Source organism: Arabidopsis lyrata (assembly GCF_000004255.2).
Source record: "Arabidopsis lyrata subsp. lyrata unplaced genomic scaffold ARALYscaffold_2, whole genome shotgun sequence".
NCBI lineage: Eukaryota > Viridiplantae > Streptophyta > Magnoliopsida > Brassicales > Brassicaceae > Arabidopsis > Arabidopsis lyrata.
The window spans coordinates 16,901,143-16,922,613 of NW_003302554.1; the positions used below are offsets into that span (position 1 = coordinate 16,901,143).

A 21,471-nucleotide genomic window follows, 5' to 3' on the forward strand; every position below is an offset into this window, starting at 1 on the left:
CATTATGTGTTTACAACAGAACCTTGCACTAGTTTTTTTCATAAAAAAAAGAATAAAAACACAGGACCATTAAATGACCGAAGAATATGTCAAAAGAAAAGCTCGTGATCATCATTTATATATTACTAGGACCCCTGTTCTAAAAATCCCCGCCTAGCCCCGATTACTCCCCGCTTAATCGCTAGGCCCACCCTATCCGCCTCGATTAATGACTAATCCCCTAAAAAATCAGTAACCCGATTATTCTCCGCCTAATCCGATTATTTCCCGCCTAATCTTATATACCCCGATTATTTTTTAGATTGAAAGTATAAAATTTTTTTTATTTTTGTTATTCAATCATTTGAACGGAGAGTTTGTGATGTTTTACAATAACTTGTGTTCAAATTTTAATAAAAATCATAAATTTGTAATAAAAATCATAAATTTTTACAATATTGGATTAATATATTTTAAAAATATTAAAATAACCCTAAAACTAATCCCCGATTAATCCCCGATTTTAATCCGATTTTCCGATTAATCGCTAGGCCTATACCGAGCGCCCGACTAGCGCCTAGCGATTTTTCAAACAAGGACTAGGACGGACGTTAAATTACTAGGTGAAAACCACATTTTAATAGTTTGATCAGACTACCAAACCGAAGCTGGAACAATGAATTTTTTAAATAAAAAAGATTAGGAATAAAATATTAAATGAGAGAGTTGAATTATGGTAAAAACTAAAAAGGAAGATCCGAATTATATATTTTTGTAGCATTTTCTAGTATTGTCTATCAACAGTAAAAATATCAAAGTAAAATGTATAAAAATACATGATTGGGGTGACACAAGAACATAAAAAAGATCTCTAAACACAACATTGTTCATGCAAACTGTGTTTCTAACTTTTTCTACATTTATTTATTTATTTTTTTTATTTTTTTTTGTCAAAGGGTTTTCATTTTTTCTACATTTATTTGGATAATTAACCTTGAGAAATATATATATGCAGAGGTGGAGGCACAACAGTGCATATTTCTTCTTGTCCATATTTAATTTGTCTACAAGACTACAACTGCCATTGTTTTCAATATGGACAGAGTATCTCTCCACAAGAATTGGGCACGTAGCTAACAGCATCTTCAGTTTAATAAGAAAGTGGCTAATTGCGTAGCTAATTCAACCTTAAGAAAGGCAAAAATAATATTGGTTTTGCTATTCAAAAATGAACATATATACATCATCTGATATATATGTATGAGTTATCCAACTCCCGTGTAATGATAAGGGAAAAAAAAAAAAACTTCTGTGCAATGAATATGATCCCCGATAAAACTATGAATTATATAGTCCAATTAAATGAACGAATAGTATGTCAAAAGAAAATCTTATTTTCTAGAGAAAAACCGGCCCCCAACTCAATAGTTTGATCGGACTACCAAATTTACGTTGCGGAAATGAAATATTATTTAAGAGTTGAATCACGGCAAACAAAAAAAAAAAAACTCAAGATTCGGATACTATTTTTGTAGCACCAACTCATTTTCTAGTATGTTTAAAATAACAAAAATAAAATGCAGAAAAAAGGTGCGTGTGATTGGGGTGAAGCAAAAACACGTAGAAGGTTTCGAATAAAAATGAAAATGCTATAAGAGATCTAATCCTCAAGAGGAAGCGTTACGTAATACGTATGTTATGGGCAACAACATTTTTTTTTTTGGGTACAAGGTTAAATTTATGGGCAACAACATGACGAGCTTTACATACATAAACTGCATCAATGTGGCTGGTACATCATGGTTAATTCCCTCTTCCATCTTCCCCATGCTTCTTTCCAACTCTCGTACTACAAGGAAAAGTCAAATTTTCGTAGCCAAAGTAGTAAATCCGTGGCTAGCTAATACTTGAAAAACCACGTAGGGATGGCTAGAAATATTATACAGTATATAATGAAAGGACAGAGTGGTCACGGCATATCCTTTACCAACTTGCCACATATTAGCAACGAAAGCCACATATTGGTCACAAATCCGGCGATAGTGAACTAAGTGAATCGACGGAGTTAGCTCATTTTGACATCTCTATTTTAAAAGTAACTAAAAAAAAATTATATTTGCAAAACTACCATCTTTGCCAATCAAAGATTCTAAGAGCACCATTAATGTTAGTTTCTTAGTATAACTCTTAGCAATAAAAATAATAAAAAAAATAAAATGTTAAGAGAAGGAAGAGAGAGAATATCTAAAAACTCTTAGATAAGAGACATTTTTACAAACTAAAAACACGTATAGCTCTGTCATTGATCTATCTATATTAAAATATTAGAATATAATTGCAAAACTAAAATATTATTATTTTTTATCTTTTAAGAAAGCATACCAACGATATTGATACTCTAAGTTATCCATTCCTTAGTTGTTAATCTAAGCAAATATAATTCATAATCCAACAACATTAAATCTATAATATTCTATCTAATTTAAGGATTTTAAATCTCATTAATAACTTGCCTTTCTATTCCTAATAATCTAACAAATTAACTTGTATGGTGTTCTTCTGAGTTTGCCACATGTCCACGGCTAGTGCTGGTGCTCTCTTAGTACGGCATGAAAGCAAGTTGTTGGCACGTGGCTGTTGACAGAAAATGTTTAAAGAGGAGACAGAAATGTCTTTGTCAAACTTTGCGGATGACGACTACGAAGTCTAAAACGAATTTTCTTTCGATTAGTTTGCTTTTTTAGATTTACTTTTAAAACTCGTAAAAAAAAATCGGATTTAAGTTGTTTCGGTGGTCTGAATTTGGCAGAGTTGAATCCAAGAAGTTTGTGTTGGGTTGGGGTGGGAATTACGAAATTACAAATTTATTAGTCCAAGCCCTCTTGTAAATTTGTTCAAATCCACTATATAGCTCATATTTAATTACATGCTTAGATCTTAATTAGTTTGGTGATTATGTGATCAATAACAAAGAAAGTGAAGAAATAACCTACTTTATCAACTTGCAAGCTAGTGAAGTAGCTCCTTGGAGGTTTCAGTAAAAATAAATGAATAGAGAAGAAAAGTCGATAGAAAATATCCAACTTCAAGATTTATTATTAAATGCGATGTGGCCGTGACAAATCACTGCCACAGTAGTACCACTTGTGTAACGTACTGGGATTTTTTTTTTAATAACCAGTGTACTAGGATTTGCTCAACCCTCAAGATATTTAAATTTTTGACCAAGTCAAACCAGCCGGTCGAATGAAATTGCAAATGAACAAATGTGGCACTTGAAACAAGCTTACAAGCATTATATTGATCAGCACACTTTTTATGAATTGGTGGTCAAGATAATATCTTCTATCATTAGGTGTATACTTGCGTGTTAGTATTCTCTACTATCAGACGGTGTTTTTTATTTGTTCATGGGGTTAAACACTTTCTCCCCCATCCTTTTTTCAGTATAAATAGAGGTTGATCCCAAGCTTATTTCTTCAAGCTAAAACATATATACATTGAAAACAACTAAGCATAAAAAGTTAAAAACTAGTCATGGCTAAGTCTGCTACCATCGTTACCTTTTTTTTCGCTGCTCTTGTTTTCTTTGCTGCTCTTGGTGAGTATTGATCTTATCATATATCATATTCATATGCATGGCAAATTGAGTTTTAACTTTTCTCTTTGTTGTGATAACTAACTTTGAGAGATATATCCATATGCAGAAGCGCCAACAATGGTGGAAGCACAGAAATTATGCGAGAGACCAAGTGGAACATGGTCAGGAGTTTGCGGAAACAATAATGCATGCAAGAATCAGTGCATTAGACTTGAGAAAGCACGACATGGATCTTGCAACTATGTCTTCCCAGCTCACAAATGTATCTGCTACTTCCCATGTTAATCTACTATTTCCTATGTTAATCTACCAAAAACTCTTAGTGCTTAATTATAAGTGTAATTTTATAAAATAAGTATGTGTCACTCTATAAGTGGTATTATGACATGTACCAGATATGTTTATGTTGCTTTGTTATAATAAGATAAAACTTTTACGTACGACATATACTACTGTTTCTTCTTGTCCATATTTTTTCTGCAAGACTGCAACACAAGTAACACAACCAATATTTGGGGATAAAGATAGATAATTCGGAGGAATATGTTATATATAAAAACTGCTTATAATAAAGAATACTTGGCTTATATATAAAGAGAGCTCCATAACATCATCTCCACTTAATAACAAAGCGATTTACGTAGCTGATTCAACTTAAAAAAAATAGAGGTCGTGTGTTGAGTAGGCATATTGGTTTCTCTATTAAAAAGGATTTGCAAGCGCAAAAAGTTAAATAAAGAATATAGAAAAGAAAAAATGTTTAGTGAGATATCTTTGATTCTTTTTTTTTTAATGTACTTGGCTCGGCTACAATGGACAAGAGAGGCATTTTTGGAGAAGAATACCAAATGCATGTTTCCACAAAAACTATGTCAATTTACAAGACTTAATAGAATGTTCATAAGCTTGTTATGTTGTTATAAAAAGACTTCTATATCCCAAATTCCAAGATTTGTAAATTAGGGATATATAAACAAAACTGTTACTTCGATGGAGTTGGAACCAGCATGGCATAAACTTCCTGCACGGCTGCACCCATATATATATATATATATATATTCTCTCAAGCTAGTATCTGATGTTGGAGTTGTACGTACTGTGTATCACAGTGTATGCATGCTCATGCTTACTCATTACACAATATTTTAACAAATATTTGTGTGTTCGAGTGTTAAATAATGTAACAAATATGTGTGTTTTCATTGCTAATTAAGTAATGTAACAGATATTTGTGTGTTTGATTGTTAAATTTTCTGAATTTCTCTCTACTTGAAGTCTAACTACAAACCTTAATTTGACTGTTTTAGGTTGAGGTTAAATGGTTAATTCAGAAAAGTCATCAAATCTCTCATAACCGTACATTTATGGCCCAATGTCTCGACCATGTTTTAAATTTCAGTACTAAGCAATGCCTGTTTGTTAGAAATTAACTATGCGCCATCTGTTATGGAGACTGTTTGCACTTGTCAAACTTCAGCACTATGATTTTAACAAATGTTGAATGACTGAGAAGCCGACAGACTTTAGTCTACTACACCTTATCTACTAATTACGTCACAAAAAAAAAAAAAAACATTTTGGATTTAACAGAACTAACATATTTTACTCTTCTATGACATATGATTTACTACGTTCCAAAATAAACTCTTGTTTCGTGGATAATCATGCACTAGTCAGTCAATTCATTTTGAGTCTCACCCTCACCAGTCACTAAGTGCCGCATTTGTCACCAAGCTTCCCTCGATGGGCTTATTCTTCACTAATTACTTACAAACATAGCACTAACAAGTTTATCATTCACTAATATAAAACACCTTAATGGGCCTAAAGTTGCTACTGGGCCTCAAGTCTGAGCCTTCTTGTTATTGTCTTTTCTAGCTTCTAGTTGTGCCTTTGTGTTATGGGCCTTATGGCACTCCGTCCATATCGATTTCAAAAAATTTCTACCAACAGAAAACGGTGATCGTCACTTGAATCACTAATGAAAAGTTTATTTATTTCCAAATAAGTCGCTTTAATTACAAGCACTAGATTTCATTATCAATCATATTAAAATTTTTTAAAAAATCATAATGTCTGAAATTCATTTCATGTAAGAATCAGAATGAATGGGTAAAGGTGTTTTTGGTGAAGAGTAGGTAGAAGCGTAGAGCTAACTCTAACCCCTTTTTTAGTTTTTTTTATATGATTGGTTATTTAGATCATATAAAATATAACTGACAAAATTTCAATGTGTCCATGGTCCATATCTATTATTGTTAAAAGAAAATGTAATAATGCGACCGTATGATTTGGACAAAACTAATGTGGGACAGTTCATGATGTGTCGTATGCTCATTGGTACGTTGAGTGAGAGTTGAGCACGTTCTTGTAAGATTTTTCAATTCTTATACATGTATGTCGTAAAGATGAAGAAATTTCTTTAGAATTACATTTATAAAAACAAAGACAAAGACAAAGACACTCTTGACAAAAGAAAACTATAATATAAAATGAATTATGAAAGAGATTTGATAAAAAGGAATGAAATGGTGCCGTAACACTAAGTCGCACGTTCTTTACGAGGAGTGTCCCAATCCAATGATTAATATTTGGCAATTTCATGCCTCCCCATAGTTTCATCGATTAATAATATGCTTTACTCTTAGTTTGTTTTTTTTTTAAAAAAAAATTATAATCTTTTATTTATTTGCTGTCTTCTTCTTTTTCTAATTTTCATTTAGGTTAACAACTAGGGTCAAAATTAGAAAACATTCTTTTATTAAAAATAAACAATAAAATAAATTCCATGTTCATTAGTGAATTAGGTTGTTATTTTGGTGGTAGTTTAGCTATGTCAAAACAAGTATTAATTTCATATATCATTTACATAAAAAAGAAAACATATTATTTATAGTTTTATACTATATATAAAGAAACTTAAAAACCTCATCAAAAAGGATAATTTCTCATTTGTATTCAAAATTCAAAATTAAAAGTGGTCAAAATATTAATAATAGTAGTAGTATTTTTAAAAAAGTGTAAATGATAAGGTGTTGTTTGGTGTAGCATTAGCTGGCATAAGGTTGTATGAAAAGCTCATCTCAAAGTCATCAACGGCCCAAAATACATTGAAAACTAAAGAAAAAGCAAAGATTTTTCTCATTCCTCTGCCATTATCTCTCATCGATTTGAATTTACCCGTGTTCTACATTTCGGGATTAGGGTTTTTTTTTCTTGAGTAAGAAAAGATTGTGTTTTGATTCTTGGGAATGGCTGGGATTTGACGAACAAGTAAAAAAAGGTTTGAGTTTGTGAAATTTGCGGCGGAGATGAGTGCTTCGAGGTTTATAAAGTGTGTCACCGTCGGCGATGGTGCCGTCGGAAAAACCTGTATGCTGATTTCTTACACAAGCAACACTTTCCCTACGGTAAAGTTTCATCCTTTTTTCTTTTTTTTTTGCTCTCAGTAGTGATCTTGAAGCTTTCTTTGAGAATGTTTTTTTTTTTTTTGGCATCTTTTGTTCTTGAATGTGATTGATTAGCTGGCGAAATTGTAAAAGTTAAATCTTGACATTTTCTTCAGAACTATTATGATGCTTCCATGGATTCAGCTTCTTAGTTATTATCTTTACCTATGAGCATTGCTTTTCTTTCATTTTGGACTTGTGTTCAATTTGTATGTATTAGTCAAATTTGCATATACGAGGATCTACAATCTTTTCCATTATTGCGTGTGTTATTTTTATATGATGATCCATTTTTAAAATTTTCTTGAGAAACTGGTTTTGTTTAACCAACTCTATGACTTTGTTATTGACTATCAGGACTATGTTCCAACTGTTTTCGACAACTTCAGTGCTAATGTGGTTGTAGATGGGAACACGGTGAATCTTGGATTGTGGGATACAGCTGGTAAAAACTCCTTTTGTAACCTATCAAAAATCTGGTTTTCTTGTGGTTTCCTTTTGATTAATAGTTCTTTCGTTTGTGCAGGTCAAGAAGACTATAACAGGTTAAGACCGTTGAGTTACCGTGGTGCCGATGTCTTCATTCTTGCATTCTCCCTTATTAGCAAGGCTAGCTATGAGAATGTAGCCAAGAAGGTTAGCTTTTTGTTCATCTAACTTCCTTCATTTGATAATAATAATATTTTGCTTAGCTAATATTGAATTGGTCTCTTCATTTGCTTTTTCTTTATTTCAGTGGATTCCTGAGCTCAGGCATTATGCCCCTGGTGTTCCCATAATCCTTGTTGGAACAAAACTCGGTATTGACTCTTTTCTTGTCTAAAAACTCTTTCCTAATACTAAGAAAGAGATGATAATAGTTCAAGTTTTGGAATATGCAGATCTTCGAGATGACAAGCAATTCTTCATAGACCATCCTGGTGCAGTGCCTATTACTACAAACCAGGTAGATAACTCCACAATCCAATATTCTTTAAAACAATAGTTTTTGCCAAGCGAGTTCTTGATCTTTAGTTGTTTGTCTGCAGGGAGAGGAACTAAAGAAACTGATAGGATCTCCAATCTACATTGAATGTAGTTCAAAGACGCAGCAGGTATACTACACACATTAATAATACCTCACATGTCTTTTTTGTTTGGATATGGTTTTGGTAAGAGAGTGAAAATGTTGGGTCTTGGGTTTTGCAGAATGTGAAAGCAGTCTTTGACGCAGCCATAAAAGTGGTGCTTCAGCCACCGAAACAGAAGAAGAAGAAAAAGAACAAGAACCGCTGCGTGTTCTTGTGATCGAACATCTTTTAAAAGGAAAAAGATTTAGGTAACAAACGAAGCTGAAAAAGAAAAACACCAGCAACGTTGTATAGTTGTTGAATCCGGCTTGTTTCGGTCTTTACTCTTCTTTTTTTGCTGGTGTATCTAATGAGTGAAGTGAGGCCAAGAGGATTCTGGGTAAGAGAAGGGGATGAGTTCTTGGTGTGCTGTTGTTGTTGTTGTACTTTTGCTATGTAGACTAATCTCTTAATACTGTTTTTGTCTTTGTTATTGTTGTTGGGATCCATTTTGTATTTTCTTAACAGATGAACTTAATTAATTTTATAGTGACTTTTTTCAAGCTCACAATCTCTTTTCTTCTGTTGATCTTATGGTCTTGTATTGGCATGTAGTTAGATTCAGACAACTAAAGACGTATTGTGTGATGTATTTCTGTGACTTGTATACAACAGAAACAACGTTGCATTGAGGTATAGATTCAAAGAATGGTTTACAGAAACGAGGATTCTATACACACAGGTGAGTATTACGAACAAGAAAATAAGAATTACAAAGATTTTCTCCATTTCGTCATATAGACCGAAAAGAAAACAAACATGTGTACACACATCCTTTTCAGTGTTTTCACCAATTCTTTGGAAATTACAGTAAATTCTTCCCCGGATTTGATGAGGCTTGTGTCGCGAATATAAGTCACAACTTGATAGGGTCATATTTCTCACCCATCAAACCACCTTTCTGTTTTATGAACCTAATGTAACGCAATGTACTTGTAAAGAACGGGTCTGAGTGGATTGTCGTGTTACCATTGTCGCTTTGCATCTCGTTGTTGATTAACTCTATGAGGCTCTGTATATCAGATGGAGTGATATGTGGATTCCCTTTCTCAAAGAAGTAAATGTACCTGTTGTATATATGAAAAACCATTATTAGTAGCTTTGTCTATGAATCAATGTCCGATGTTTTTGTTTGCTTGTTGTTAAGTATACTGACTTGTTCAAGATTTCGACAAACAGCGTGACTGGTCCGCTGCTACCTCTGGTTGCACTAGCCATTTGTTGAGCCGCGTTTGCTATCCTCAGTGCACGTCTTAAACAGAGAAGAACTCTGCAGAATAACATTGAGAATCGATTAGTTCTGGAGATAAGAAGATCACTGACTTACCCATGGTTAAGTTTTCTCTCGGCGAATGACAATGAAACAGAAAGTGAAAGAAAAAATGTGATAGTAATGAAAGAGGAAAAGAACTTACCTTTCTCCATCTTTAATACCATCTGGATCATCGACCCAAAAGAGGTGAGAGCATGCATAAACCGCTCGACATTGATCAGGCTTCTTAAGAAGCCTTGCTGAGTACTGGTCACAAAGAAACACACAACGTAAGCGTTTGGATAGAAGCTGAGAAGAAAGCATTGCAAAATATTTGTACCCCGGTTGCTTTATGTGTCAAGGTGTCCCTGTTTTCAATACCAAAGACATTGATCCTTTGCAAGGTTCCAACGATCAGATGAATCGCGGTTACCTGTTCCTTCGAGTCCTATATTAAAATACAACGCACCACAAGAAAAATGAAAGTATATAATTTTAGGAGACTTTTAGTTATCTTTGTGTAAAGTTCACTCAGAAAGGAATGAAGAAATTACCGCAATTTCTTCTTCGTATAATATAAATGCTTGGGTAAAAAACTCATAAGCAACAGGCTCAAGATCACAGTCACTTGCGGCCTGATCATCAATCCAAAATAAGACAAAATATTGAGAATGCTATGTCAGATTATGCCTTGCTAAAGGCAAACAGAGATAAAATGAACAACAGATTACTGGATTCCATTAATTGAATCACGTTATTCTGAGCTCGAAATAATAGCTGGATATGTTCAAAGCTTTTTCATAATTTTTTGGTAAACCGAACCCTATAAATTACCTCAGCGCACTGGAGGTAGAGCCTTAGAGCCAGTTCAGGACATGGAACTGAGGAAAGAACCTCGATTGTCTGAAACAAAAAAGCACATGTTAAATGGATTACAAAAATATTGACCATTAAACGTGAAGTGTCGTAAACAACTTAATTTTCGCATACTGCAGCTCGGAGAGAAAACTAAAACTATCCCAAATAACCTGATATTGAAAAAATGCATCAGTTTTGATTGATAATTGATCTACTTAATACGTCAAATACACAGTAAAGTGCACTTAGAAAGGGTACTGCATTAATTTTAAAAGATAATCTGAATATATCAAAGAGATAAACAATTCACAAGGAATGATTTTTAACTCCTGAGAAGCCAGCCTCAGTGAAGTAAACAAAACATATTTCTCTATCTCAGTCTCAGATATGTGAAAAAAAAAAGCTCACAAACCTGGTTGAGAATCTGAAAAATCTTTCTCGGGGTTGCGGGAACATCTTCTCCTGCTATATCTCCACCCTGGGATTCTAGCTGCCTCACCAACTGTGAAAGAAACATTTAAGCAACTCGTAAAGTCAACCACTTGTCTTCAAGCAGAGAATCTGCATATAAGTATTTACAAGCATGTTATAGGTGAAAAAAGAGATATACCCTAACTGCAGAAAAAACAAGTGGGGGAACAGTAAAAGGCAAGCGTCGAGGTCCTCCTGTCATAAGATGCCTTCTCACAACACATATAATCTGCATATCAGTAAAATACCCAGTTAAGATATTCATTTGCTTATACGATAGGGATAATGATTTAAGAAGAAACCATGGCGCCAAAGCCCAATGTTTATTGATTTCTTCTGTAAATGAACGCCAATGGGCCTGAAGCCGGCCTGCAAGTCAATATACGAATGCAGGCCGCTTCAGGGTAGTGGATCATGGGACAGTAGGGTGTTTTGGGTGAATGGAGCAACAGACTAAGATTGTTCCACTGAATAATAATAGCCATGTTGAGGTTAACTGAACAAGTCGCTTTCACCATACCATAAATATCAAGTAGAATCATGGGGACAATAGGTCTAGAAGCGAAATGCATATAACATTGAACCTGAAAGTATAGTAAATTAATGATGTTCAACCTTTAGCATCTCCTCTGGTTCTTCATTATCAAGCATATGTATGAGACGGGCTACTGAATTTTGTTCCTCCTGGAAATCCTCCTCGTCAAGCTAAAGAAAAACACAGAAAATCCATCAGGACCAAGGTGTTAAATTACAGCTGATCGGAGTTGCTCACTGCAAACCACACGGAAAAAAACGAAGGGAAAGTGACAGAACCTCCTCCGCGTTGGTTTCATCCAAATCTTTAATAAGTCCTTTTATCAATTCAAACAGCACCTCAACCTAGTGAACACAAAATTGGCATATTATTACTACAGTAAACATATTTACATCTTTAATTGAAGAGAGTTAGTAGTATTACCTTATCAGCAGTTGATATACACGAATCAGTTTTCATTATACTTTGAATAATAAGCATTGCCATTACTTTGTTCGTTCCATCATCAAGATGATCCATAACACGCGGATAATTTGACAATGTAAGAGCTGTAACTATGTCACTGTACTTTTCTAAAGGAGCACTCAGAAGTGCAACTACTTGTTTCATTGCACGGGCGTCCTCCAGCTTGGGCACACTGGAAAGCTTTACTACACATGCACCCTACAAAGTTTTCGGATCAAGAGTTAGTTTAACACCAGTGTTACACCAGATTCAAGTAATCATCAAACTTTAAAAATGCATTTGACACCTTTTATAATGAAACCAATCTGATTCTGAAAATCAATAAAAAACTATATAATGTAGATACAAGCTACAGAGACAATACTGACTAAAAATTTATAAAAAATATGGCCACGAAGGGAAACCATACCAATACTTGATCCACATAGTCAAGCCGATCAGGATGAACTCGGAGAGTAAAAGTCAGAAGAGAGACAAACAGAGTCATAGCTCCAACAATAGGCATCTCAAGCTGTGTATCTATCACCTGTATCCCACACCAAGTTCATAAGTCATATAGATATATTTCAAGAAAAATAAAGCATCTTATGCAGGATGCTGGGAAAAGCAAAGACTCAAAGAATTGAGCCTATTGACCAACAGAATCTACAATATGAACTGAGGCAGTTGGATGACCGAGAAAGAAAACAAGATGCATCATCCAGCAATTTGATAGCTTGATTTTTAATGGTTTTCCATTTTAAGTTCTGCATAAGTTTACATGTACTCCTCTTCTAGCTACTGAACCTCAAATCTAACAACTAGAGCACAGACATGTTCAGACTACAGTGGCCTATTTTTCATCATATGTCAAGGAAGGTGATTTGACGATGCCTAACAAAAGAGTTGATTAAGAGAAGATAAGCGAAGATTGGAAAATAACATGACAAACTAAAATCAAGCTGACTACTTCTCATGGTACTGGAGACCTACATAGGACCATTCTAAGGGCCGTTATGATTCAAGTATCCAACAGCCAAAAGAAAATTGCATTCATAATAGATTTTCCTTTAATGGAGCCCACCTTTCCAATTGCATTGCTCAATTTGGCAAAAGCTTCCACTTGCAAAAATTCGTGTAACACCTGCATAGAATTCTAGAATAAGAAGACATCTAGCTAACATTAAACAGAAATAAAAAGGAACGATGATAGATCAATAGGCACTTACATCTGGACTTGAGGCAGCATAGTTTGACAACCGGTCCATTAGTTGGGTTAACACTATCTTGGTGTCAACCGTTGGCTGAGAAATTATTTCTTAAGGTTAGAGAGGACGGAAAAAGGTCAAATATCTCAAGTGAGAAAAATGCAGAGAGTCAATTCAGAAGAAAAGTGCTCTTTGTTGAGGATTCCCTGCTCAAAGTTTTGTAATTTCAGTCAAACTGTAAGAGATCAGGGACCTCCTTCAAAAAATTCTAACTGGTGAGCCAAATCCCTAGTCACCAGGAAATAAACACAAGAATATCCGAAATCCTAAAAAAGAACAAGAATAGTGAATGGCAATGCAGACATTTCAGAAGAGTTACTCAGAAAGCACCAAACAAAGCATTTGGATAAACTAGAATTGCATTGGAGAGTAGGAAAGAGAAAAATATTGATTGCTAGCCTACCCACCATCAGTTGGGTACAAGCAGCCAATAAGGTCTCAAGAGTCTGTAAATGGTACTCATCAGGAAAGACTTGAATTATGCACTCCATCAGATAATACTGAGCCAGCTTATCTTTACAGTTGACGACCTGTTCAAGGTTTCCAGATTATGCAGTAATTGAAACTCATCTCTAAGAAAGGAATTGGTAATAGATGCAAAAATGAGCTGCTGAACCTGCTCTAAGACTCTAGGAAGAACAGTCTCTTTGTACATCTCAAGGTCAACACCTTCGATCTGTCCTAGAACATGTAGATTTTTTCCAACCTGAGAGGAGAACATTAAATATAACTTAGTGGGCAATGACATAGCAAAATAGGATATTAATTCAAGTAGTGGTATCGATGGTACAAGATCACGAAGTTCGTTCCTCTCTTTCTCCTGCTTTTCTCGAACTGTTCCTGGTCCCTGCAGTCCAAGGAACACCTCAGCTCAGGTTCACCAATATCAATGATTCACAAGCACCACACAACCTGCATGACCAAAAGCATGCTCTTCATCGTTCATTTATGCTTCAGTCAGAGGCATGCAAGTGCAGAGGTGCTATGCGTATCTAGATACCATCAACTCTTCACAGATCGAAAATTCACCTGATGCTGTATTCGAACCCAGAGCTTATTCATCTCGGTGAAATTTTGTAGCACAAACTCCACAGCATCCATCACAGTATTCGCATCTCTACAAAAAGATGGCAAGGCGAGTAAACAAACAAACAGCTAAGCAGCCAAATCTCATGGGAAAACGAAAGAGCAAACCCACCCTTCGTAGTCTGAGCCAATCTCAGGTAACTTATCCCTGCTGACTTGAGCAAGATAACTCCTCAAAAAGAGGCCACGAATGGGATGTTGAACACCTCGACACATTTCCACAAGATCCTTAAGAACATCCTTAGAAGGAGCCTGCTTGCTTTTGATATACACAGACCCTACCGTACATAACAGATACCTGGTAAATCAATGCAGCCCAAGAGAAACATCAATTTAGCTGCCTCGATAGATGTATAGGAGGAGATAACCATTTTCTAGTATAATCTCATAACTGTAGTCCAATCTGATAAAGTCTAATCTAGGCTATATAGCTAAAGAATTGAGACTAATAGATCTTTATCAGATCAAGAAAAATGGAAACTAGTTCAATGATAAAAACGAATCTGCTTACATCCTGGGCAATATGTTGCCGGCATGTTGAACAAGCTCATACAAATCAACCACAGGTAATCCATGCCTACTCTCATCCTTAAAGAAAATCTCCAGCTGCCTCAATTGATCGAAAGCTCTCATATCTACAATTAGCCGAATCAGAAAGAGAAATATCATAAGAAAACGGTCAACACAAGCAACAAATCGAGAGATTCAAAGTTATTGGCGATGGAATCTACAGAGATCGTAATATTTCTGAGGAGAGAGCTTGGAGGTTCGGAGCTCCGATAGCATCAGAGCAGAGTACTTGAGAACTTCTCTGAGATTATTCGCGTCCTGAGAGACGAACGATATAGAAAGATTTATCAGATCAAAAAGGAGATGACTCGACGGAGGAAAATAAGAGCAGCAAACGGACCAAAGCGCGATGCATGAAGAAAGCGTTGTGCTGGATTCCGGCGATTCCTTCCGCCAGCCACTTATCCTCGTCTTCTACTCCGGCGAGCGTCCTCATCTCTTCTCCTCCGTGTGTCAGCAGTTTTTTTTTTTTTTTTTTTTTTTTTTCCAGTTGGGCGCCTCACGAATAATAGACTTACTCTTTTATTTTTATTTTCTTGCTTTTGTTTAAATCATCCGCTCACAATCGCGAATTCAACGAGATTTGTTTTGTGGTTATTTGATAAAAAAAAATATGCCAATTGACGAGATTAAGTTTATTTTCCGGTAATTTTATAACCAAAGCGGATTTTACATCGAATTGTAGAATTTTGGCACTGTATTTTTTGTTCGAGACATATGATCAGGCTACGATACTAAAGCTGAAGTATCACAGATCTTTAGATTTGGAAACTTGATCGATGTTGAATTGAACCAAGCTTTCAGGTTGTGAGAGTAACAAACCAATTGACATCTATCAGTTGTGACAGTGATCTGAATAGCATGTCTAGTATATGTTACAAAGCCTTTGACACATCAAAATTGGGTTAGATTAGAATTGTTGTTACAAACAGTCAAACACTGTACAAGCTTAAGCCTAAAGCTAGAACAAAAAGAATCGAGCAATTAGAACGGGACGGTGTACGGTAAAGAATAGATCCCAACTTCAGACAAAAATTGAGCTCTAGGCCAAGATGAATCTCCTGGTTTCATCATCATGTCATCGGCAATCTTGACTGCTGCTTTGGGCTTAAGCATCTCTTGCGTCTTGTTCCCAAATAGCCAATCATCACCATTGTCATTTGAAGAAGAATCAGCAAAACAAATGGAAGACGGAGTCCAACCATCAAACAATGCATTGTATTGATCTTCTTTGCTAGGTCTGTGTTTCTTTCTCTTCTTTGTTTCATCTATTGCCGCTGCTACAGAAGTTGACAGCAGATTCTCTTCAAGCTCAGATGCTGATATAGAACTTGTTATGACATCCTGGTGACTGAGAGTCTTTGCAACTGTAGTGGAGCAAACAAGACCCTCTCTAGGCAGTACAGGAACTTCCTCTTTTGGTTTTTTGAAGATCAACCGAATCCGTAGAGGTTTACCCGCTACAGGAGAAGCTGCAAATACATGTGAAAATAAAAATGTAAATCACCTAAAAACAGATATCGACATGATCTTCTTGAGTGTCGATTAAGAATAGATACAAACCTTTGATGAGACTGTCAAAGGCCGGAGGAGAGTTGTCTCTATTCCTCTTCTTACTATTCTGACTTCCATCAGACAAATATCCAAGATGGTTTTGAGGTTCCTCGTGCTCCTCTGTCAAACCACTCTTCTCATGTTGGTCAGACTCATCTGAGACTTTCTTGGAGGGAAGAAATACTAGCTTGTGATGATTATCAGCAGCTTTAATTGAATGTTTATGTGATTTCGGGAGCTTAGTTCCTATCTTTTCTATTCTCTTCTCCTTCTTCTCTATCCGGTGCGCCTTTTTCGAATCAAGTGTGATTCTTTCATGCTTTAATCCATTAGAATAAAGGGTTTTAGACTCCACGTCTTACACAACCAGACCGGTTCAACCATCCCACTCAATGTGGAAACACAAATACATACATAGAAGCTCCTACCAACTAAATCATATACATCTCTAGACCTATCAAATCATACTAATAGAATTGAAAACAATGCAACTTACCTGATTCACCCCTAAGGGATACAATGATGATGAGATTTATGGAAAACATTATATACAAATCCTAATGGTAATCGCAGTACAATTTGCTAAGAACAAGTTAGGAAAGACAAGTTCAAAGATTACTTACTACAGATCCAAAATTAGGTTGAATAAAATCCGTAAAAATCAATCACGAAAAAAAGCAAAAAACCAGATCTGTAGCTCAACGAACCTTAGTCGATTCGACCAAGTTATGAACGCTCGCTTGGTTCCTTGCAAACACAAGCGGTGGGCAAGTGAGAACGCGCGACATATTTTCTCAGATCCAATCGGAGGATAAAGGTCAAAGGCGATGCAATCGATTCAAAACTCAATTAACCCAAGGTTAGCTTCAGATTCAAGCAAACCAAAACAAGAATATCGACCTAGAGATAGAGACGGAGATAAACCCTAAAAAAATCTCGACCTAGAGATAGAGACGGAGAGGCAGAAGATAGCTAAGCGCGTTTAGAAAATAAAGAAAAAGCGAAGGGTAAGGTCCTTATTTATAGACGCTTGAGATGCAGATCCACCGACTCGGGCAAAGTCGGTCACATTCAGGGCTTTATCGTAAGTTCACAATAGAGAAAAGGAAAACCCTAATCGTTAAATATCAAAGAGGGGTATATTAGTAAATTATGAAAGCTACTAATGTACTTGCTCGGTCCGAGTCCCCCGATATTTGCTACGGTTTTTCTACAAAAGACCCTTTCACCCCTTGACTTTTTTTTCTAATATTAAATGGAAACATAGGCCTAAAATTGGTTATTGGGCTTTAGAATTCCTTTAAAGAAAGCCCAAATGTATCCGAAAAACTAAAAGCCCGTTCGTCGAAACGATGCCTTTAAGTTTTGGAAGTTGTAGTAACTCATCAGTTTCTTACAGACGCGTTTGTATCTGAACATTCGCGTCTCTATGTTTCATACATTTCTGTTTTTTTCTATAAATTCAACACACTTGCATCATTGGTGATTAGGGTTTCATTATCTCCTTGTCATTCTCATATCATTGCATCTACATTTTGTAAAGAGACTTTCTTCTTCTTTTGGCCTATCAAAGATGCAAGAACCCCAAACGAAGTTGTCTCTGAGTGTTACACCAGTCAATGGAACTGTCCCACAGAATCCCGCGATTCCTCTAGGCTTGATTGCTCCATATCATCAACAAGCAAATGACATTAACCATATGTTACAGGTTTTTCTCTGTTCTTATTATTATGATATTTTTGTGTTTTCTCATCAACATATATTTATAGTTCAGAAATGCGCAGAACCAGATGACAAGAGAATTGTATGGTCAACTAAGGAGTCTCGAGGAGAGAGCCGTCTTGTGTGTGAGAGGAAAAGACAAAATCATCGAAGAAATGAAGAAACAATGTGGCGAAATGGAGATTCGTACGAGAAAAGCGTTAGCAGAAGCCGAATTTTGGAGGAAGATGACGAATCAGAAAACGGACTTGTGTAAAGAACTTGCCGGGAGGCTCCTGGAAATTAAAAAGAAAGAAAAGTCGACGAGACGACTTGGGGAGAGGAATATGGCAGAGGAGGCTGAGTCGTCTACTGGTGATAATGGTGACGATGTTGTACACACAGCAAGAACCCGTTTATGCAAACGTCGCCGTCTTTGAGTTTGTGACGTTTTAAGGCACGTGTGTGTGTGTGTGTGTGTTTGATGTTACAATGTGTGGTTCAGTGTTCCCCATTTCCTAGACATTGTTGGTATCCGAGAATGTAGAGGGGATAGGGAAAATCTTTGTAAGCGAGTTAATCATTCGGATATTATGTCAAACTGTGCCAATAATATTGTTACATTCTCTACATTATTTTCGAACATGAATAATTAAATACATTGTATGCTATGTAACATTTTTTTTATTTTTTAAGTTTAAGAAAAAGTATTGATAAATGAAACTATGCGCAAATTCAAAAAAAAAAAATGAGATATGTTTTCTCAACTTGTTAAATTTGCTTTGAGAAAGAAACATTTTCTTACAGTTTAATGATGATTAGCAGTTAAATAACTATTTTACGCTGAACCTTATCAAGTGCAATTGCACTAATTGTCAAATTATGTTGACAACGACAAAAAATTCCAGTTTTCACAAGGAGATGAGTCCAACATTCGTTGAGATTTTTAAAATTCATTCGCGTGTGTATTTGCACAAATAGGAATCTATTATAGGATAGGTCATATAAAAGATACATATAACTTTCCAAATGTATACTGTGAATCCAACATTCGTTGAGATTTTTAAAATTCATTCGCGTGTGTATTTGCACAAATAGGAATTTATTATAGGGTACGTCACATAAAAGATACATATAACTTTCCAAATGTATACTGTAAACTGTATACCATCGATAAGAAGCTCTAAGCCCCTAATCTTAACTTTCCTTATGTTTAATATTGCGTGAAAGTCTGGTAGACTAATTTTCATTTATTGAGATTTGGTACTGATTGATTTACTACTTATGTGCTTCATAACATTTCAACTTGTAAATTTTCAAATCATAGTGATGACCAATTGGTACTCGTTTCAGCTTAATTAAGGTTATGAAAGAAGAAACAGTAAGGTTACTCGTATGATGTTTGTTCAAGATGTAGATATGTATAATAAATATAGTTAGTTGTTGCAAAGTTATGGAAACAAGTAGCGTGGAACATAAATCTGGAGATGACTCGGTATACAATGTGGAGCTTGTAATTTGTTTATTTACGACCCACGAAATTAAGTTTTTGCTGCTGGTTTTATACTTTCGTGTGGATACGAGGCGAATCACACGTGGACATGTGGATAAAACTTAGCCGCGTCTTGAATATTAACATCTGAAATACAAAAAAACAAATTGCAGTAAAAAATGTTACCTTTGTGTGCCGCAATTTTTAGTATTCGAATTAAATTCACCGTATTGGTTCGTTGTAAAGTAAAGTCCCTATGCATGCTCATAAAAATTAGGTTACCAAGATGAGTACGCAACTACGCACATCTGATCTCTTAATTAAAGAACATAACAAAATTTGGTATATGTCTGATCTAAAGAGAAAGAGACATGTATAAATGTGCAAGTGTTAATTGGTTGTATCGTCGAGGATGTGATATAAAGTATCATTTGATCTGAATATATGATTGTATCATTTAATACAGTTATTTTATTTCTGTTTTTTCGTGGTTTATTTACGGACGAGTATATGTAATTTTAGTGATTTGTGATAATGTTTTTGTTATAATATCACTTAGATTACTATATGTATTTTGTTAAACATATTTTACTATTCAATCGTTTAAACTAGCATTTAAATATAGGATTGGAGCCAACTTGCCCGATCAGGTGCTTTTGGACCAAGACTATATTCGCCTTGGTTAGTACTGTTAATGGAATCATTTCTTTTGTTCATAACGTATTTCAACAAAAAAAAATGAATAAATTATCGGCATTAGGTTAGCATAAGCATGTTTACAGAAAAAAAGTTTTGACTTTAATTGGTTAATATAGTTTAAGGCAATCTGCCAAAGTATTTGTGGTCTAGTGGCAGAGGAAGCTTTAGGGAAGAGTGAAACTTCTTGACTTGAGTTCGATCCTTTTTGCAAATAAAAGCACATTTGTTTGGGAAGTCTGTCAGTTGGGCCTTGGCCTAATTGGTTTACCTGGTAGTCAGAAATGCAGGCGGTCTGCTTAACCCGTGACATTAGTCGGAAAGCACTCCAAACTCGGATCAGACAGTGTGGTAGTCCAATTTTGGATCTCATGGCCCGTTCGATCCGAGTCTGCTCGGAGTTTATTGTGTCTGTTGAATCGTTGAACCATGTGAGTAATCCACTTTGTGGCACCTCGATACATTCTTACGGGGCTGACCGGATCAGTTCGATAGGGTTTATCAAAAAAAATATAAAATAAAAAGTTAAAGGCAATTAAAGATTCAACATTTCGTTTGGCTACTAAATGAATGGATGAAAGTACAGACATATTAAACGAATAGTTGAATTAGGTTATACGTGGTTAAAAAAAGCGGTTAGAATTTTAAACGAGATGGTTTCAAACAGTATAATACGAATTTACAATCGCCTTATTTATCAAACAAACGGTTAAATTTTTTAAAAAAAATGAATACTTAATATTTTAAAAGAAAAGAATATAGACTTTTCTTTTGCAAATAGTTATATGGATGAAAAAATGTGACTCATGAATACGATCGAGCAACCGCCTAACTTTTGACTAATGAATACACGTGCTTCAGAGTTCAAACTACCAATTTGTATATGGAAGAGAGAAAAAAAAAAAAAAATTTGTATATGGAAGAGAGAAAAAAAAAAAAAATTTGTATATGGAAGAGAGAAAGAAGCACTTAAACCGGTAACGATTGCTATCACGGGTACTTTAATTAAATGTTTAGGCTTTTATATGATTATATCTCTAGGCTCTATAGCTGTTTTGATAAGAGTGAGATATATATGGAAACTTGTTTTACGTGTTTATTGCTTGAATTTTGAAGTATATATTTCATAATTTGCACTCTTTCTTAAACTCAATTTGCATTTACTGCTACACCGGTGAACAGATAGTGGCATTATGGGTCCTATCTCATTTAATACTGACGTTAACACCTATAACGAGAAGACATTGAATTGATAGAGTTTGAAAGAGCATTACCACGTGGTGACGTCGACAATTATTTAGGAATAGTTGATACATTAGTAATAGACTAATAGTATCTACTCTATTATAACTATATAGAAACTAATAGAACATTAATTAATAAGAAAAAATCTAAAACATTAATAG

General features: G+C 35.1%; 5 protein-coding genes across 5 annotated transcripts; 3 read left to right on the plus strand and 2 right to left on the minus strand.

Annotated features, from left to right (window-relative positions):
- The first annotated feature begins 3,201 nt into the window (after window positions 1–3,201).
- LOC9323679 (defensin-like protein 1) lies at window positions 3,202–4,025 on the plus strand. Its single transcript, XM_021035714.1, has 2 exons — window positions 3,202–3,580; window positions 3,687–4,025. Exons 1-2 carry the CDS (start codon window positions 3,517–3,519, stop codon window positions 3,863–3,865), a joined length of 243 nt encoding a protein of 80 aa, XP_020891373.1. The 5' UTR covers window positions 3,202–3,516; the 3' UTR covers window positions 3,866–4,025.
- A 2,585-nt stretch (window positions 4,026–6,610) lies between these two features.
- On the plus strand, window positions 6,611–8,649 carry LOC9323680 (rac-like GTP-binding protein ARAC5). The gene is made up of 7 exons (XM_002887570.2): window positions 6,611–6,990; window positions 7,387–7,474; window positions 7,556–7,665; window positions 7,766–7,829; window positions 7,911–7,975; window positions 8,058–8,123; window positions 8,218–8,649. The coding sequence occupies exons 1-7, from the start codon at window positions 6,892–6,894 to the stop codon at window positions 8,314–8,316; spliced, it is 591 nt and encodes a 196-aa protein (XP_002887616.1). The 5' UTR covers window positions 6,611–6,891; the 3' UTR covers window positions 8,317–8,649.
- Window positions 8,650–8,740: 91 nt separating this feature from the next.
- Window positions 8,741–15,133, minus strand: LOC9323681 (vacuolar protein sorting-associated protein 35B). The gene is made up of 22 exons (XM_002889001.2): window positions 14,963–15,133; window positions 14,784–14,880; window positions 14,564–14,687; window positions 14,165–14,350; window positions 13,996–14,083; window positions 13,757–13,813; window positions 13,583–13,672; window positions 13,374–13,496; window positions 12,928–13,002; window positions 12,783–12,842; window positions 12,129–12,245; window positions 11,678–11,917; window positions 11,533–11,598; window positions 11,335–11,424; window positions 10,859–10,948; window positions 10,661–10,750; window positions 10,225–10,293; window positions 9,945–10,025; window positions 9,731–9,838; window positions 9,554–9,657; window positions 9,295–9,408; window positions 8,741–9,205 (listed from the first exon to the last, which is right to left on the minus strand). Exons 1-22 carry the CDS (start codon window positions 15,056–15,058, stop codon window positions 8,995–8,997), a joined length of 2,376 nt encoding a protein of 791 aa, XP_002889047.1. The 5' UTR covers window positions 15,059–15,133; the 3' UTR covers window positions 8,741–8,994.
- A 374-nt stretch (window positions 15,134–15,507) lies between these two features.
- Window positions 15,508–17,175, minus strand: LOC9325111. Its single transcript, XM_021010240.1, has 3 exons — window positions 16,884–17,175; window positions 16,186–16,495; window positions 15,508–16,094 (listed from the first exon to the last, which is right to left on the minus strand). The coding sequence occupies exons 1-3, from the start codon at window positions 16,962–16,964 to the stop codon at window positions 15,607–15,609; spliced, it is 879 nt and encodes a 292-aa protein (XP_020865899.1). The 5' UTR covers window positions 16,965–17,175; the 3' UTR covers window positions 15,508–15,606.
- A 281-nt stretch (window positions 17,176–17,456) lies between these two features.
- Window positions 17,457–18,564, plus strand: LOC9325112. The gene is made up of 2 exons (XM_002887571.2): window positions 17,457–17,884; window positions 17,961–18,564. The coding sequence occupies exons 1-2, from the start codon at window positions 17,750–17,752 to the stop codon at window positions 18,315–18,317; spliced, it is 492 nt and encodes a 163-aa protein (XP_002887617.1). The 5' UTR covers window positions 17,457–17,749; the 3' UTR covers window positions 18,318–18,564.
- Window positions 18,565–21,471: the final 2,907 nt, after the last annotated feature.

What these genes read in the sequence shown, in the direction of transcription:
- LOC9325112 (XM_002887571.2), top strand. Translation starts at nt 17,750, where the DNA reads ATGCAAGAACCCCAAACGAAGTTGTCTCTGAGTGTTACACCAGTCAAT. An exon ending in ACATTAACCATATGTTACAG is followed by an intron (nt 17,885 to 17,960) that starts GTTTTTCTCTGT and finishes AGAAATGCGCAG; the next exon opens with AACCAGATGACAAGAGAATT.
- LOC9323681 (XM_002889001.2), bottom strand. Translation starts at nt 15,058, where the DNA reads ATGAGGACGCTCGCCGGAGTAGAAGACGAGGATAAGTGGCTGGCGGAA. An exon ending in ACTATGTGGATCAAGTATTG is followed by an intron (nt 11,918 to 12,128) that starts GTATGGTTTCCC and finishes AAAACTTTGTAG; the next exon opens with GGTGCATGTGTAGTAAAGCT. An exon ending in TCTACCTCCAGTGCGCTGAG is followed by an intron (nt 10,026 to 10,224) that starts GTAATTTATAGG and finishes ATTGATGATCAG; the next exon opens with GCCGCAAGTGACTGTGATCT.
- LOC9323679 (XM_021035714.1), top strand. Translation starts at nt 3,517, where the DNA reads ATGGCTAAGTCTGCTACCATCGTTACCTTTTTTTTCGCTGCTCTTGTT. An exon ending in TGTTTTCTTTGCTGCTCTTG is followed by an intron (nt 3,581 to 3,686) that starts GTGAGTATTGAT and finishes ATCCATATGCAG; the next exon opens with AAGCGCCAACAATGGTGGAA.
- LOC9323680 (XM_002887570.2), top strand. Translation starts at nt 6,892, where the DNA reads ATGAGTGCTTCGAGGTTTATAAAGTGTGTCACCGTCGGCGATGGTGCC. An exon ending in ATGAGAATGTAGCCAAGAAG is followed by an intron (nt 7,666 to 7,765) that starts GTTAGCTTTTTG and finishes TCTTTATTTCAG; the next exon opens with TGGATTCCTGAGCTCAGGCA. An exon ending in TGCCTATTACTACAAACCAG is followed by an intron (nt 7,976 to 8,057) that starts GTAGATAACTCC and finishes GTTTGTCTGCAG; the next exon opens with GGAGAGGAACTAAAGAAACT.
- LOC9325111 (XM_021010240.1), bottom strand. Translation starts at nt 16,964, where the DNA reads ATGTCGCGCGTTCTCACTTGCCCACCGCTTGTGTTTGCAAGGAACCAA. An exon ending in ACTTGGTCGAATCGACTAAG is followed by an intron (nt 16,496 to 16,883) that starts GTTCGTTGAGCT and finishes AATGGATTAAAG; the next exon opens with CATGAAAGAATCACACTTGA. An exon ending in CTTTGACAGTCTCATCAAAG is followed by an intron (nt 16,095 to 16,185) that starts GTTTGTATCTAT and finishes ATGTATTTGCAG; the next exon opens with CTTCTCCTGTAGCGGGTAAA.